The 19545-nt window shown below is 24.4% G+C and overlaps 1 protein-coding gene across 1 annotated transcript; it reads right to left on the reverse strand.

Annotated features, from left to right (window-relative positions):
- Window positions 1-8356: 8356 nt before the first annotated feature.
- LOC125371282 lies at window positions 8357-10104 on the reverse strand. Its single transcript, XM_048379810.1, has 2 exons — window positions 8884-10104; window positions 8357-8761 (listed from the first exon to the last, which is right to left on the reverse strand). The coding sequence occupies exons 1-2, from the start codon at window positions 9848-9850 to the stop codon at window positions 8412-8414; spliced, it is 1317 nt and encodes a 438-aa protein (XP_048235767.1). The 5' UTR covers window positions 9851-10104; the 3' UTR covers window positions 8357-8411.
- Between the last annotated feature and the right edge of the window lie 9441 nt (window positions 10105-19545).

A 19545-nucleotide genomic window follows, 5' to 3' on the forward strand; every position in this document is an offset into this window, starting at 1 on the left:
ATATTAACGCGTAAGCCAACTTCTTTGAACACTTTGACATGCCAATTCACAACTGTAATACAGATAGATAGACAGACAGTTAGATATATATATATGTGTGTGTGTGTGTGTTCAAACATAACCGTGTTCTTTTTTTTTTTTCTTCTTACAAACCGCGTTTCAGGCTAAATCACTAAGGAATTTTTCTCCCTGACATTCATAGTGCTTTGTGTAGAATATTATGTTATATCTTGGGTCTGATAAACAGCTCAATTGATGCTTAAATTCAAGACAAGTACATTAGAATCGTGAACCCACTCGGATTCAAAATCTTAACAAGATAAAATAGAATTGCACTCGGACCATAGCAAATGTAAATCAAAACCTGAGTCCCACCAAATTTATATGCAATAATTTGCCTAGAGATGAGGCTGTTCATAAGTTTTGATCATTACCATTGCAGTTTCTTTTCCTTCTTCAGTCACGAAAGTGATGAAAAACATATGATGATATGATAATTGTTTGTTTCCTTTTTTTTTCTTTTTTCCCTCAGAAACTAGATTCATAACATCCAATTTATGCCCAGTTCACTATATACTTTCTCCCTCCACAAGTATGTATAATTAGATTGTAATTTGATATGTAGAAAAATATGTCTGGTGTACGTTCCCGCATATGCACCAAACTGATAGATGATGAATACATATTTATTAATTTTAAATACTGAAATATCTTCAATCATCTAATACTAAAGTGTAAAATACTCATACATATGTGTCCCTATTTTATTAGTTGTAGTGTATATACCAAGCATAGGGAAGAAAAATTCAATATTATATTATGGTGTATATACTAAATATAGGTAAAAATCTTCCAATATTATATTATGGTGTATATATACCAAGTATACATAAAAATCTCTCAATATTACATTGGTGTATATAATGGCAGTGTTTTTTATCTTTTAATATATATGAGTTCATAAATATTATAAAAGTACAATAAAACTATGAATAAACACTACTTAATAAGTTTAATTATAAAAAAAAATTTAAATTGAACTAAATTATCCCTCAATAGATATATTTAAAATTTATTATTTATTATTGGAAAACATAAGAATAATACAAGGATAATACGAGAAAAAATAAATATTAAATTACAAATATAAAGATAGATAATAAAAACTTATTTTATTTGAAAAAGCGTAAAATACTCTTGGACTGATGGGAGTAAATAAGATTCTCAAGCAACAAATATTAAAGTCTGAAAATAATTGCTCTCAATTATGAGTAGCATTGATGGCCCCAAGCAATGAGTGACCGCAAATTCATCTTCTTGTCCACCATCCATGACTATCACAAATAGTTGTTCTTAGTTTCGTTCCCTTTTCATATTATAAAATGGTCCCTTTCTTTTATCTATGTATATGTTGTGATTACTGGACAAAGAGCTGTTTGCTTTCCTTCAAGTTTGTTTGTACCATGATTATCAATTCGTTGCTGAAACTGCTAGCTCAATACGAAATAATTGGTTTATTATATTATACTAATGATCAATTAGATATTTATGTAATACAAAAGAAATAATTGAAATAAAAATATGATATTAAAAAATAATTATTAAATTAGTTATTATATACTGTTTATTTATATAATGGGACATTATTATAAATTATTACTCGACAATCATATAGATACGTGGAATGTATGAATCTCACTCTGTTATAGCAAGTCCCTTTTGCACACAAGTAATCTTAATTCTATGATTTTCCAGTATATGTTAAATACTTCTGCATTCACACTTGCATAATTTATATTTTCTTTAATCGAGTCATAAATCTACTAAAGATTTATTTAACTGAAACATAGAAAAATATAATTAAAAATCTTTATGTGGTTTGACTCTTCTTTTACCTTAGTCTATGTAATTTATTTCATCAATAAAATTAACTATACTAGTTGTTTATTCGTGCACGACTGTTGTTATTAATTCGATTATAAAATTAATAGATATAGTTTAATAAATATTTAATATTTAATATTTAATTTAATAATATTTTAAAAAATAATAGTAAAATTAAATATTTATTTTAAAATTGTAAAGTTTATTAGTGTGATAATATAAAAACTATTTTAAAAATATTTATTAATTAATTTTAATATTATATAACTTAATACTATAATTGATATTATTACTTTTAAGATTAAAATTTTATTATATAATTTAAAAATTAATTTATTATTAAATATAATTTAAGATGTTATTTTTAGAATTAAAATTATTATCTAATTAATTTATTAATAAATATAATATTAAATTCTATTTTATAAAATAGAATTAGTATCATTATCTTACTAAAAATCTATTTATTAATTAATATAATATTAAAATATAGTTAATATCTTATTTCTCAGGATTAAAATTAGAGTATTGTTTAATTAGAAATGTAAATTATTAATCAATAAATTAATAAAAAAATTATAGAATATACATAAGGTTGAATTTTATGTGTCAAAAATAATACATATATTTAAATAAAATCTTATTGTGTCAAAAATTGAGCACACATGTCAAAATAATTTTAAATCTCAAATATATATATATGAAAATTTAAATAAAACATGCTTCTAAATATAAGCATAAAGATGTTGCTGGATATACAAACATGAAATTTCAAGAAAATAAAAAATCTTCCCAAATATACTGTGGTTAGCTCAATGCTAGAGTATAGAACATCGAATTAAAAAAAAAAAAAAACAAAAGAAAAACTGAATAACAAGAAAAAAGAAGAAGAAATTGAATTAGATTACTCGTTTTGAGACCGTAAAAAGCAATACGAATGAGTGGATGATTTTCATTAATTTTGGGAGATAGATTATAAATAAAAGTGTTAAGAATGGATATATAGGTTCATAAACAAGGCTAACATAATTAATCTATTTTGAATTACAGACATTAACTATGTACTGTTTCAAGTGAAGCTTTATATATATATTTTTTTATTTTTAGAAAACCTAATGGATCGTGACTAAGTTGTAGAAAATGAAGAGCTCAAATATATGAATTGTTAGTGTTCTTTTTTAAAGAGAATTTCGCCTCCCTTGACTCTATCTATCCAAAGGAAAGACTTTCACTCACCTTCAAGCCTTGCCACAATTTTAAAATACTATTAAAATTACTTGTAAAAGTAACTAATTCAAATTTGAAAATAGATTTTAGAGTACTATCAAAATTACATATAAAAATAACTAATTCAAATCTTAAAATAGATTTTAGAGTTAGTATTGCACTATTCTCTATTTCTAATGTGATTATTAAGATAATTCAATTACAGTATATAACATCCAAGAAATAGAAATAATGAAAATTAAAAAGATTAAGATTAAAATCTTTTAAAGTAAGATATTAAACCGGTCTGAACCTGAAGTCGGTATTCTTTTCTTCAGAAGAAAGTAGAATCTTATAAGCATGAGAATGAGAAGACAATTGTATTAAATTGCTTAAATAATGGGCCCTACAAATCCAATGCACTGAAGAACTACAACAGTATAAACGAACCGTCACCAGTTATGATATAATATTTAAAAAAAAAAATACATTTAGTAATTTATAAAAATGATAGTTTTATTTTATACATAAAGTAAAAAGTTTCTAAAAGAAGCTGATCACGTTGGCTGTTGGTTTAATTTTAATCTGCAATCAATAATTGAAATTAAATTAGCTTTTCTTTTCTTATATTTGAGGTCAAAAGCAACAATCTTTGCTATTATAGATTCTATTTGACTAAACTGTTACTAGTAGGTGGGATAGTTGATTAATAATTTAGTAGTTAATAGTTGATTAATAATTTTATTTGATTTATTGTGGTTGTTGTGTATATGTTTAATTACCAATTTAGCCATCAATTTATTTTTTTAATTAAATTGCCATATTTATTATTTCACTTACAGAGTTTTATATATAATATAACATATTATTAGTAGATAGAAATCATCATTTTAAATTTATTTTTATAATAGCATATACATAGAAAATAAAAAATAATAATAAAAGAATTGAGGGAAATAATTAGAAGATATATATTTTATAATAGTTTATTTTAAAATATTTAATAGTTAATTTCCTTTCTTGCATTTATTTCTTATATTTTGAAAAGATACTAAAATTCTAAATATTTTAAATTAGAATTTTAAAAATAAATAAAAATAAATTAATTATTATATTTAAATTAATATAGTCATTCACAAAAACTCCAATTTGAATCTGATATGAACTGCATTATTAGGAATCCTAAAAACTATCAGCAATCATTCAAAAAAATTTACCAAACACATTGATATGACTATTTGAAACTGAAAAACTATTTGTTTATCTTCAATGGCTATGTCAAATATTATCTTGTGCTTTAAGCCATAACATTAAGACTATTTTATCGAGAATTGATGTTCCATTGGCCTAATCAAATAAGCCAATTACAAAGGAATTCTATAAATAAGGCTATGTTCCTTAAACGTAATTTAGTTATGAAATAAAAAAAAATATTTGTGAATAACTACAATTGGATAATAAAATATTATATCTTCCTATAATGATAGAAACAAAAATGAAGAAAAAAAACAATGTAAGCATAGAATACAACATTCGATGAGTTCAAATACTTCATTGAAATGAGATTATTCAAGATATTTGGAAATGAATTTTGGTTAATGGATAAGAAAAAGATATTTGAACATGCATTCTATTAAAACCTTTTAAAAGATGAATAATACAAAAGATAGAAGAATCCACATGGACCAGAAAATCAGCCCAATAAAAATAAGATATGGGTAACAATCCATAGACCAACAGCATTAAAGCCCATCTAAATCATCTTTTCCTTTTCCTAGTTTGAAATTGTTTAATTTTCAATAATACTTTATAATTAGGGACATTTACCCGTCTATTACGGCAAATTTTTATTTATAATATTTTTTTATCTGTATTATAATATCATTTTGATATTTTTATTGATATATTTTTAGAATATTTTTATTACCATTAAATATATTTTAAAATTTTATTTTAATTATATCTTTTATATATTTTAAACTTCATTTAGTAGGTATATTTTTAAAATATGCATCTTTATATCATTAAAATACACCAGTTACTACAAAAACACGTAATATCATTCGTTTCATAAATACCAAACATAGATATATAAAATAGAAACGATATATATACCTCATTTGGATGCTTTCGTAGTCATATAAGCTAAAATCATATCCTATTGGTATTTTATGGGTATACTTTTAATATTTCTCGAATGAAATTCATAATAATACAAATTAAAATAAGAAATCTTTTAGTATCTTTTAGGTATACTTTTATTATCTTTTTTTTGATGAAAATATAAAAAATAAAATAAATCTAAAATAAAAAATAAATTCACAATAATACGAATTAAAAATAATATCTTTTCAGTATTTTACAGGTATATTTTTAGTATTTTTTTTCGGTATCTTATAGGCATATTTTTAGTATTTTTTTCTGATGAAATTTTAAAAAAATAAAAAAGATATAAAATAAAAGCTAAAGTTATAATAATACAAAATTTTTAAAAAATATTATTCAATAATCTTATAGGTATACTTTTAGTGATCCGTGAAATTTTTTTTATAATTACGGTCTTATTCTCCTTTTCGAGGTTTGGTAGTTTATTGAAATTTGGACTGTTTAATTTTTTTTTTCTCAACATTTTCTATATCTTTATGCTTTATGAGACTTTCAAATGAGTTTGAAAGTTGTATTTGATTAATTTACATCTGCCCCAAATCCTGTTGAATTGGTAGTCAATTAAAGTAGAAATAAAAGAGGAGGACGAAAGTGGTGACATTTGAACCAATAAGGAAAAAAGAGCCTCATTATGTTAAAGAAAGTTCGTCCAATTCTAGTTTATAACTATATTGTTTTCAATCTTGTAGTTGTAGAGGTAATTAAGGAAAAGTAAAAGCAAGTGGTACGACATCGTGTGGTTCAAGGCGAATCCCCCCTCTTTTAAACAGATTTGTTTTGTTATAAATGAACTAATAAATGTGTCATCTTAAATTTTGTGAAATCTACCACGTGTGATAAATTGAAGGAAAAAGTACACAAAATCTCCATATGATTTCACACTTTTACATTTAAGAAAATATGATTTTCATTTAATAAAAAAATACTCTATAATTTAATTTATTTACATTTTTACTGCCTACAAACTAATATTTTTAGATTTCTTATAATTTAATAATAATATAATACTTATTTTTAATAACGTAGTTACTTATTAAGTGATTTAGCATATAATGAACTACATTGAATTTATATTAAATAAAATTAATATTATAATTTTTGATTTTATTAGAAATAAAATAAATTAATTTTTAAAATAAAATTTTAAATTTTTTAGGAGTATCCTAATAGTTGATTTGATGGTAAATCACCTATACAATAATTTTAATATTGAAAATGAATATTATACTAATATTGAACTATAGAAATCTAAATATATTAATTTATAAGGTAGTAAAAATATAAGAAAATTAAATCACGCGGTATTTCTTTATCACGAAAAGAACTACAGTCCTCTAAGTGGAAAAACGCCTAACCACAAAGGTATGTTTTTACATTTTTTCCTAAATGGAATTACTTATTTATTTTTTACACAATATATGTATTATTCTTTTAGTCAGTTTACATATCAATCAAAACTATATTTTGCTTTTATGACATTTAACTTGTTGAAAATAAATTCTCAAAATGGGTGCCATTGAGGAAATCGCATAATTGTAAATAACAAAAGGGAATAATTTTCGGATAATATTAAATCCAACTCTATACATGTCTCAATATTTATAGTTTTCTTTTAAATTATAAGATTTCCTTTTTAAACAATAAAGTGCAATTATATGTTAATTTGGAATAATTTTTTTGAACCAGCTTTTCCTTTTCATTTTCTAACTTTTCTAAAAGAATTTCAAGATCAGTCTTTTTAAATACAATTATCAAACATTTCCTGCAAAATTCTAAAAACTAATTTTTAAATTATTAAAAAATTAAAAATTCAAAGAAAATAAGAAAAAAAAAAAACTTGTAACCTTGACTCCACAAAGCTAGGCTACACCACAGAATTAAATGGCTTTAGAATGTATTTCTTCGATAAAAGTTCAAGTCTAGATTTAGAATATATCTCCTTTCATGTACCAATTTAATAAATGATTGACACATATTTAATAGTTAAAAAATAAAAAATATATTAATCATTCAATACTAAAATATAAAATGTTTATACATACATGTCACTCTTCTATTAGTTAATAATATATATACTAAGTTTGGGTAACAATTACCCTTCTTTCAATGAAGCGAGCTATATAAACTTGCTTGCTAATTGACTAATTCTTATCTATATCAAGTGTATATATCTCAATAAAAAATACAAGAATATGTTTGTATTAAATAATTAGTATATATTTAATTATTTTAGATTAATAAATATGTATTGTTAATTTATGAATTTAGTGTTTAAATTGGGAGAACACTTAAATATAATAAAAGAATTTCATGGGAATTAGACATTGAATTAGGTTTGTTGATTTCACACGTTGTTTAATAAAATTGAACCTCATGTGACTTGGAATGGGTAGAAAACACCAAAAACAAAAACAGAATGCTGCAAGGAAAGGTACTGAGCCATAGGTACGAATTATAGATCGGGAGTGGACTCCACACTTTGCCTAAAACGGAGCAGTTTTTGGCATTGCAACTCCCAATCATATGTATATACATATATCTTTACGTTCTAATTTGAAAGCTTCCCCAACTCTGCAGAGCCGCATAAGTTGACAATTGGTTGTTTTGGAACTTCGCCACATGAAGAGCAATTGTGTACTGTCAGAATCCCCTGTCGCATATGTGCAGACCTTTACTCTTCTCCACCAAAATCAATTGGAACCCACTTATTATAACCCTCAACTCAACTAATTCCCTCACCTCTAATCTGGATTAATTAAGACTTTGCATCTCTTTTGAGATAGAAATTTAATATTCGAGACTTTATTTTAAAAACTAGATAAGAAATATGGGATTCATTATTATTAACCGGAGGCTATTTTATATTATATTTATAATTATTTTAAATTAAATTTATAAATATTTTCTTAATTTAGATAAATTTTAAAAAAACAGAGTTAATATGAAATAAAAGGAATTCAAATGAACTCTTAAAAAACAGAGCTAATATGAAATAAAAAAAAGGAATAGTTTTAATTCCTATCCACATGCGCATACATAATTGACAATTGCAATAAATGCACAATCTAATTAATTGGTATTCGAACTTGGTGAATTAAAATGGCAGAAATACACATACATATATATATATATTTTATCAGTGTACATTTACATTATCAAAAAACTTTGCCATCAATAAAATTTTTCAAATGAAATCCCTCAAGTTCTTCTACTACTTGCTTTACAAGTACATTGAGGATTTGTTGCCCCAGTTCCACACAGATATCTTCGACGCTTTCATAATCCAAGGAGGCCTCATTCGTGCTCCATTTTGACTCTTTGATATCTTCCTCTGTCAATCTGCATAGCTTTTTCACTACTTCTACGTAATACCTGGAATCTCTTCTCTGCTGACGATAGTCACTTTTCTTTAATTCCTTTGGCTCAAGATCAATCGATAAGCGAGCTGAGTGTGCAATTGATGAATAGTCGAAGTTAGTGGCTTTCGGTGAATGGTTCTTCTGATCTGCTCGACAAGTTCAAGATACAATTTATGAGCTTTAATGGTGGTGGGTAAAAAGATTGACATTTTTTTAAGAAAAACTATAGAAATAACAACGATTTCAGTTTCGAGATAAGAGAAGTGACCTGACAGAAGCATTTCTTCGTGAATAGGAAAAAACTCATCAAGATCAAGAACAGAAACTGGACTTGAATCTTCTGAGCTACACTCAGATTGCACGTCTTTAAATGCTTGTTGGTTCTTGATTTTCTTCATGAACTTCGATTCGGCTAATGCTTCCTTCTGATTCATCGGTTTCTCTGGACTTTTTGGCTTTGGATTAGTCATTCTTTCCTTCTTATTACGAGGTGAAACAGTGCCTGATGAAACTTGGGTTTCTTTGCAGCTACCGAATCTCGAAAATTGCTTGTTAGACACTTTTCTTGGCTCCTCATCCTTGGACTCGGAATCTTTCGAAATGTTCCGTTGATCTTTCTTTTCCTTCTTCACTGAAGCCACTCCTTCTATGTTGCTGCTATTGTTTACCTTGTTCTTGCTTTTCTCTTCCTTCTTGTGCTTAATGATTTCCTCAAGACCCACTTCAGGTTTACTCAGTTTAGATCCTGTTTTCTCTGCATTATCGTTTAAGTAAAGAACGAAGATATCACGATTATGATTTTGCTGATTTAACAATGTTGGTACCTCACGAAATGAGACTGAAGTCCTCACTCTACGATGCTGCTGGTCCTCAGCTTGTTCTAAATCAAACTGAAGCAAGTAATCCATAAAATTCACTGACCTACTTCTAGTGACTAAATCTGCTGGAGTTCCTTCTCCTTTCAAAACCCAGTTGGTTTTTGGCAATGAATCTAAACCCATTAACCTTGCTACCACTCCAGGAGTAGTCGTAGTACTAGTTGCTGGAGTATGATCGACTTCGACATGGATCATCACTTCATTCTTTGAGTCTTTGTTTACACGACCACATTCAATTGGAGTGCTGTTGGGCTCTGTTATCTGATCCGATGGGTGGGTCTGGAGACTGCCTTTGCACAGAAGCAGCCGTGCAATCCCTGAAAAACACCCAGAACCTTTGCTGTGTGATTTAGTCATGGTTTTGGAATAGCAGAGCGGGCGATGAGAAAGAAGAAGAAGAAGAAGAAGAAGAAGAAGAAGAAGAGAGATAGGCTTGGGATACAGAAGGGGAAAGGTTAATATTTGTCAGCAAAACAATAGTTGGAAGATTCTTTCCTACTCCTTGCTGCTGCATAAAGCCAAGATTATACTTGTTAATTTTTTATTATGCAACTATAGAACAACAATAATTCCATAAATTAAAAAAATCACGGAAAGAAAATAGAGAGATATTCACGTGAATTGGAATTACAAAGTTATGATCGCGTGTAATTTTTTAATAATTTATAATCTATGATGGATTTTAAAAAATTAAACATGAAACTCTAATACTTTTTCAACCCTTACATTCCCAAAAGTTAAATTAATTCAAATATCCATAAAGTTGATGAGAATATATAAATATTACTTGACTTTATTTTCAAAATACCTTTGATTCGAAATAAAGAAAAATGTAGAAAAAAGAGGGGAGAGAGAGAGAGGCGGGCTTTGGATTTAAATGCTAATTTTTGTTGGGTGGTAGAGAGAGAGAGAGAGAGGAAAGGACGTCGGTTTGGTCGTTGGATTCACATTGAGAAAGAAAAGGAAAGAAAATGGAAATAGCTATATCATAGGCTTATCGTCGTACAGTCTACGATAAAGTGCACTAAGACAAACATCGCCTTACCAATATTTTTCCCTGCCATTATCATCTATTAAAATAAACTTATTATCACATTCTCTGCCATAACATTCTATTGGTACCTGCCCACTGATGACATGATATCCCATGTACATTGTTCTGTACCAGTTTTTTCTATGATATCTTCATTTCAAACAAATATTATTTCATTTTAGATGAGAAGAATTAAATTATATTAAATAAAAATAAAGTCTAATTTAATATAAAAATATATTAATATTTAAATAAAATATAATAAAAAATATATATATTATTACTTTTCGGTAATTTTTAATATTATATTTTTAATAATAATACTTAATGAGACATATAGTGGTAGTATCGAGAGCAGTGAAGATAAAAGTAATTTTTGACAGCTATTTATTATTTCATTATATTTAGATTATAAATATTTTTAATGTAATTGTAATAAAATTATATTTTATTTAAAAAAATGACTCTTGTTTTTTATTTTTCAAGATAAAATTAATTTAAATAAAGTATATTAAAATTTTATAAATTTAAAAAATAACTAAATAAATTCAAATGATAAAAGCAGTCAAATTGTACTTTACTCTAAATAAATAAATAGTATAAAATATTATTTTATTATCTATTTACTGATGAAAAAATAGAATAATAAAAATATTATATAATAACACATCCTTATTATATTATCTAGCGCAGAATAATGAATGTTAAAGAAATTGAGACAGAATAATTTGTGTGCTCAGAAAGAATATTATTAATAATTCGTGCGCACAATAAATATAAACTTATCTGATATCACAATCATATTATATAGAGTTTAATTTATCAACTGAGAAGTTTATATTAGCTGACAAAATAAAAAAAGAAAAGAACACGAGATCATTGTTTGGAAGATTCTTAGAGTTTTGTTTGGGAGTGGGTAGAGTTGGATCTGTCAAGGAGTAACGAATTTGTTCAAGTAGAGCCGTGTTTATTGACTATTTTTGAGTCTACTCGTTTTCTGTGTTTTGGACCACCGACTCACCTGACTCGGTTTTCTTTGAATTCGATTAGGATATGTATGTCCATAGGTTGGCATTTATTCCATTTGGGCTAAATACATCATATGGGCTTTAATTGAATTTGTTAAAGCCCACAATCTACAGAAACTGTTTTGTATAAGAGTGTAAAAATTAAAATTATGAATTCCATTCCGGTCGTAATTCCAAATTTTTCATTAGAATAAAATATTTAAATATTAGAGTATTTCAGCATTCTATTTTAGACTATTTTAAATTGTATAAATATAATTTAATTTTAAACCATTAAAATACAATACGAAAAAATTATTATCCATAATCTAATTAAATAACATATTAAAAAACAACAAGCAAACATGAAACCAACTTTTTATTATTATAGAATTATAATAATAATTTTTTTTTATAATATAATCGACTAAGGTACAAAATAGTATCTTGTGGTGTAAAACTATGAAAATCAAATTATATAAGTCTTGAGTTGTTATTATTAAATAATATAAATTCAATCACAAAAATATTTTAATGAATTAGTGAAAAGAATATATGGTTAAACAAACTATAGAGCACTTGAAATGATAGATAAAGATAAAGAGACTATTATGTTGAGTTTTTAGATCTTTGGTCTTGAAATTTTAGATTTAATTCATTTTTACTGATAGAAAAAAAAACTTTATTGAGTTATGGTTAAATGTTATTGAACTATTTAACTCAATTTAATAACATAATTTTTTTTTAATAAAACTACCTTATCTCAGTCTACCTCGTTAATTTCGACTAAAATGGCTATTTCGGTCCAATCTCAACCTTTCCGACCCGAGATGGATGAGATTTTGGCCGATATGAAACAAAATGTATTTTATTGTCTTTTCTTTTTAATAAAATGAGACATTCTAGCCGACATGGAATAAAATCAATAACCTTAGTAAAAATATTTTAAGCAGAGTTTTATAGCTAATGAATTTATCTAAATTTTATGTATTTATGTATTTATATATTTTAAATATTTTATTTTTTAACTAAACATAAAAACTATAAATTGATAATTCAATTAATTTTCTTTTATTTAAAGATAATAATTTTAAATAATATAAATTTAGTAATATTAAAATAAAAACAATCCTTAGATTTTAAAATTTTATATTCTACATAGAAAATTAAAATTTTAAAAATTAAAAATTTTTCAGAGTGAAACATTTTTTAAAATACACAAATTTAGATATTCTTTTACTTACCAAAGAAATCTAGATTAAATCTATAGATTCTCCCTTATAATTTCTTAACTTAAAGGAAGTCTTACAACAAGCAAGTTAGAATAAAAGCCATAAATTTTAACTGAGATAATAGCATATACTTTGACTTTGTAAAATTTGTAATACTTAAAGGGCTAAAGTGAAGAAATTTCTAAAAGAATTTACAGTTGCATATCACAAAGTAACGATTAAAGGAAAACTCTAGCGGCTGAATATTTACTTTTTCTATTTTCTGTTTCGATGTTATTGATTTTTTTTTTTTTTTACTTTCGACAATAGCTAATTCTAATTTAATTATAAAAAATAATCAAATTGTATTTCAATTTTATTTGTGTCAGTTGGTCGAATCAATAGATTTTAATAGTAAAATCTTTTATATTTTTTAGCAACAAATTTAAAAAATAAATAATAAATATATAGAAGAAGGTCCATTACTACTAAAATTTTAATATTTTGAAATAAATCAATATTATGACTTTTTTATTTTATCTTTTTTAATTAGAGTTTTTTTTTTTGTTTTTATTTATGGGAATTTATTTATTTTCTATTATGAAATTTAAGATGAATTTGAGTTTGATATTCAAAAATTTAGATCTGTTTAAAAACTCGTCAGATAACAATTAAGTCGATTTGTTGCTGAGTGTAGCTACTAAGTTGAATGTGTTTCTTATTAATGCGCCAAATACAACCAAGATATTGTATTCAATTGTTCTATCAATACGATTAATGAAGCTCAGAAAAAAAAAAGTTAATTTTTTAATAAGATTAGTATTATATCTCTTAAATATAATCAAATTTATTTATCTATTACAAGTTGCACTTATTAGTTATTATTAATAAATACTTATATTATTTAAAGAAAGAAGTAATGATTGAAGGAATTAGAATTTAGTTAAGATATATATACAATATTTTCTTCAAAATGCATTGCATTCATATTCTTAGGGGATTTAAAAAAAAAAAAGGTGAAGCTCTAAGCTAAGAGTTCTTCACCCACAAAAATTAGCAAAGGAGGACTGAATGCCATAATTAAGGGAAAGACTCAATTGCTTTGTCTAATCCTCCAAACATGAACCTTGTAAATGAATAATAGCGACACTGTAATATTTTATATCATTGAGTAATATTAACAGTGTATAGCTTGAATTAATTTAAATATAAAATGTCAATCAGGAAATAATTTGATTAGTAATTTAAATTTTCTCATCCATCTTCCATGATAAAAAAATTATCACTTTTATTTTAAATAATAAAAAAGGATATAGTTATTCTGTTACGTAGTTAATGGTTCATTAAATTAATTCTGATTTTTTTTCTAATAGAACTTTTAATCCCAAAATTAACATTTAATTACATTTATTATTGATTTATAAATATAATTGATTTATTAACTAATAATATTGACAAGAAGGAAAGAATTCTAAAACACTTAAAGTTCAAAGAATTGTAAGATATTGGATTTGATACACTATTTATTAAGTTGTAGTTTTATATATTTAATTTATTATTAATCAAATTAAATATATCAATTTTTTTTTAAATAAAGGAATTAGGATTATAATTCTTAAACTAAAAAAAGTATTTGTAATTGATATTAATATTATAACAACAGTCCGCAATGGGTTTTCTTTTTTCTTTTTAAAATTCAAAGTAAACAACTAGTTAATATAGAAGGAAAAAGAAAAGGAACCACCAAGCATGATATATAGGTAACTTTCCCTAGTATTGTTATGTAAACTACCTTTTCTTTTTATTAATCCATATATTATATATATGTAGGAAACTATCATATCTTTTTTATTAATGGAAGGACCAATGAATCATAGATCAGTCATATCTTTTTATATTTATAAAAACTTTATAAATTTATTTATTGTGAAAGAGAAAATTTAAATTCAAAACTTTTTATTTTTAAAAATATATACTCTTATCACTTCAGTTAGGTTTTAAGTATTTATATAGTGAATTAATTTTTTTTTTATATTCAAATTAAATATGACAGGTCGGGTTTGGAGATGATTTTTATACGATATTGCAAGAATAATATATATAATAATTTAGAAGTATATTCTTGTCGTTTTCATTTCTTAATTGTGGCATTTGTCCATTGATTTGAAGGGGTGGGGTGTTGGTTCTTCTTTTCTTTGCTTTATTGGCACCCATTATATTTTGCATAATTGATTTGCTTCTAGGCGCAGTACAGCCTACGTGCTATGTGTTTTACAATATGCTTTTGGTGGGGATTATGTAAGCCCTAACAAAAATGTAACTAAATGTTAACCCAACCAAGCTTTTTAATCTAAAAAAGGAAATAAAATTTAAAAATTTTAATTTTTAATTTCAATATCATATTTTAATACCAATTTCAATTTTTATTTTTTATTTTTTATAAATAATTTTTTAATATTTTAGCTCTACATTCTATTTCAACATATCCTAAGCATTAAATTGAAAACATCCATTCTAGCAATGTTAAAATATGAAGGTTCCATACGTAGTATGTCATCTATTTTGGATAATGTTAATCTAGCTTTTACATTATTATTCTTCTTCTGTTGTTTTTTTATTTTTAATATTTTAATATCGTAGTTTTAAATATTTTATTTATTTATAATATTTTAGTATTGTAATTAAATAATTTTTTTACCTTTTCATTTATACTCTTTTAGTATTCTAGTTATATATAAATTTTGTCCTTATATTACCACAATATATTATCTTTTTAGTTAATAACATTAAATTAATAAAAACCTAAATCAACCGATCTTACCACTACTAATTATAAAGGATCTTTCAACACTTTTGCCTGTCCCCCCTCTTGTGCTCTTAAATATATTAGTATTGTTTCTCACACGCTTTACATATGTAAATTATTATTATAAAAATTACAATATAAAAATATTTGATAAATTAATATATAAAATTATACTAATTAAATATATTTAACTATTTTGTTGATTAATTATTTTTATTTATTTTATTAATAATTTAGTTATATTATTTAATACTTATTTAATAAAAAACAGTGAAATAAATCTCCATGTTAATAAAGAAATAAATATGAAAATAGTTTAATATTTTAACACGTTTAAATTTTTTTAGTATTAAATTATGCTAGAGAAATAAAAAATATAAACAAGTAAAAGAATATTAAATTTATAATTTTAATCAGACACTAAAACTAACATGTGCTAAATAAAATTTTTACTCTAATTTAATAATAAAATTAATTCTTGATGAGTTTGATCCTTGATAGTAAGTTTAAGGACCAAATTGTAATTTTAAATTATTCATTTAGCTCTTCAACTAATACTAAAAATGGTAGTAGTTAGTTTTATTAAAACTTAAGGAGATTTTAATGTAATAAAAGAAATGCAGGAATCAACTCATATATTAGATCAAACTTGAGGAGGTCAATAGTGTATATATATATATATATATATATATATACATATGTATATATGTATATATATGTATATATATATCTATAGTGTATATGATATAATAATTCATCAATTTTTTATAGGATTAGGAATGTATATGAAATTATGATATGATTATAATTTATTAGATTAATAACTAATTAATTTTATAAGAATTTAAAAAGTTAAATTAATTCCATATAGAATTACGATAAAATAAGATTAGTAATTACTCATTAATGCTAAGAATATCTTGGTCAGTTCATAATTTTTTTTTATATATTAGTTTTTTTTACTCACGTGCTACGTACGTGAATATTAATATTTGGACTTGTTATTTTTCACATAATAGAAAATAAATAACTATTGAGTTTAAAATAAAAATCAACATTTTTTGTGTAATAAATTAATATAATATTTTAAAATAAAATATTATTTAAATTTTAGTTTATTTTTATAAAATATATTGATGTGTTCACAATTTGAATATGGTTGTAATGCTTATCTATCTTTAATTCTAACCCACCTAATTATATATTTAATATTTTAATCTAATTGCCAAATTTAAATAAAAACATAAAATAGATATTTATATTATATTAAAACAATTATTGCTTGCTTATATTTTTTTTCCTTCTTAATTTCTATTAATAATCTTAAAGTAATTAATATAAATACAAAAATTTGATAATTAATTTTTTATAAAAATAATTTTGAATTAAACTATGATTATCTAAGTATGTACTGCAACTACATTAAAACTCTTGGGACAATACTTTATCACTCGTAAAAATTATGTCCGATGCACTCTAAATTAACTCTAGAACTCTTGGGACAATACTTTATCAGTAGTAAAAATCATGTCCGATACACTCTAAATTAACTCTAGATAAATGTAGATTAAAAGAATACATAGTCAATATATGTACTAGATCAAATTTTAGAAAGTAAATATTATTTATTTCAATTAATTATACAACTTACTATTGGCCAAAAGATGGTAAGCTATCATCCATGATCTCTTTCTATTGGCTTATAATATCTGCCGGAGTTAGTTGTCAAGGAGTCTAATTTTGAGGGGTATCTATTGGTAGGTATTTGAGGTCCTCATGAAAAATATCGGTCCTGTAATTGCACGTAGGGGTATCCTATTTTTTCTTATTTATTGTCATTGTGAAGTCTTCTACTTGAGGTATTTCTCTCCATGGGGTTGGTGGGTTTCTTAAGGGCTGTGATATTGTTCCTTCGATGGTTTGAAGATTAATAAGTGGTATAGGTGGAGTACCAATTCCTGATATCAGTTCAACCCCCGGAGGAAGAACATCAGTATTTTCATGTATGTTTTTACCTTGTGATTTGATTAATAGAGAAAAAGATTTTATGTTCTTTTTTCTACGGACAATGCCAATTGATAATTGGTCAAAGAATGGTAAGCTAACAATAATGATCTCCTGATTATTTGACCTTCTTAATTTCTGCAAAAATATTAGCAGAGGGTTGTCCGACCACTCACTCCGATAACTAAGTCAATAAAAAGACTTTAAGAATATAATATAATTAAATTGTGAATGTATTATGTCTCTGGTAGTCTTATGGCCATACATTTATACACGGCTTTGAGATCTTCTTATCCTACTACTCGGAGTATATGTGGAGCACTCTCATTCCTTCTAGAATTAGTTTTCTTCAACATCTTATATTTATAGTGCGCCAATATATGTTGTTTGGATACACTATTTATAGTTCAACTATATTAAGTTTAGAGAAAAAAATTGATTTTGTATATATTGATGTTTTAAAGAATACAACCCTAGATATATTTATAGATTACAAAAAAAAATATTGAAAATAAAATATAGAGCTGGAATATCTAATAATATATCTTATACAAACTATAATTTAAAATACGAGGGAAGATTGTTAGTCGGTTAAGCTAGGGTTTCCTTGATAAACTAGAATTAATATTTCATGATGCTCATAATCTTAATAAGATATGGACCTGGCCAATTACAATTTATTCTGTATAATTTACTCGGTGTGTTCTAGTCGATTATCAACCTTTTAGAAAGCACTGAGTCGATAGAAGTAGGAAAATAATTTTTTATCATTTTTTAGAAAATGAAAATATTACTAAATGCCAGATACCATAAAAGCAAATTAATGTAACTCTATCATATATGTAAATACATTTAATGAGAAATTTAAATAAAATAAGAGAAAAAAGTAGAAAATTTACTAAAAGTTTCATTTTTGGTTGAAATGTATTAAGAAATTCATTTCATTTGAGAAGAATACATAAAAAAAGAATGTGAAACAAAAATGACAAAGTTGAAAGAGATATTTTAACATTATAGAATATATTGACTCATTAATATAGAATTCATTTGGAAATTTTACCTATTTTGTTAGAATTTAGTTTAGCTATAACCAATTAGATACAAATTTGACTATATAGAAATCTAAACTAACTTCACTTCATTCAAAGCACATAAACTTTAGATTTACAAATGAATTTCATTAGTTATATGGATTTCCACTAAATACAATGTAAAACTGCATTTAGAATTGTATTTCTCATATCATCGTTTTTAAAATATGTATTTTTATTATTATTCTTTTATTCTTAAAACTTTATATAAACTTCTCTAATAGCAGATTTTATAATTGCAATTTATAAAAGAATTAAGAAATTAATTGATTTTATAAATAGAATAACTTTTTTATTTCACAATCTAGTTTATGTTGTATTCCATTATTTAGTTGATTAGCATTGATATGTAGAATGAGTAAATTATGGAATAGAATAATTATTTTATATGATGTGGACCAAATTGTAGAATAAGAATAGTTTTACCTTTTGTAGTCTATTCCATTTCTAGTCAATTTCATTTTGTGAAGCATCTTTTTTCAATTTTGCGATTATTCATGCCAGATGTGACAATATAATTATTTTGTAATGGTTTGATTATTCTAGTTCTCAATTTAAATAGTGCCAAAAAGAAAAAAAGATTTCTCTCATTAAAAGACTGGTTGAAATTAGTTTTCTTTAAATGATAGAACAAAACATTTTCCCGGTTAGCTCCAAAAGGACGTGTCATTTTGGATTTAAATAGAAGTAATAGGATCAGATTGTCTAATAATTTTAAAATATGATTAAATTTAATATTTAATATATGTTTATTCCTTAAGTTAAATTTATAAAATTATATTTTTTAATTTAAATTATGGAATTATATGACAATTCAATTTTGACAAGAATAATGAAATTTACTCATTTCATATATCATGCTAATGGACCAAACAATAAAATAGGAATAGTATTCGGTCA

This window comes from Ricinus communis, chromosome 10 (genome assembly GCF_019578655.1).
Source record: "Ricinus communis isolate WT05 ecotype wild-type chromosome 10, ASM1957865v1, whole genome shotgun sequence".
NCBI lineage: Eukaryota > Viridiplantae > Streptophyta > Magnoliopsida > Malpighiales > Euphorbiaceae > Ricinus > Ricinus communis.

What these genes read in the sequence shown, in the direction of transcription:
- LOC125371282 (XM_048379810.1), bottom strand. Translation starts at nt 9,850, where the DNA reads ATGACTAAATCACACAGCAAAGGTTCTGGGTGTTTTTCAGGGATTGCA. An exon ending in CGAAGAAATGCTTCTGTCAG is followed by an intron (nt 8,762 to 8,883) that starts GTCACTTCTCTT and finishes CTTGTCGAGCAG; the next exon opens with ATCAGAAGAACCATTCACCG.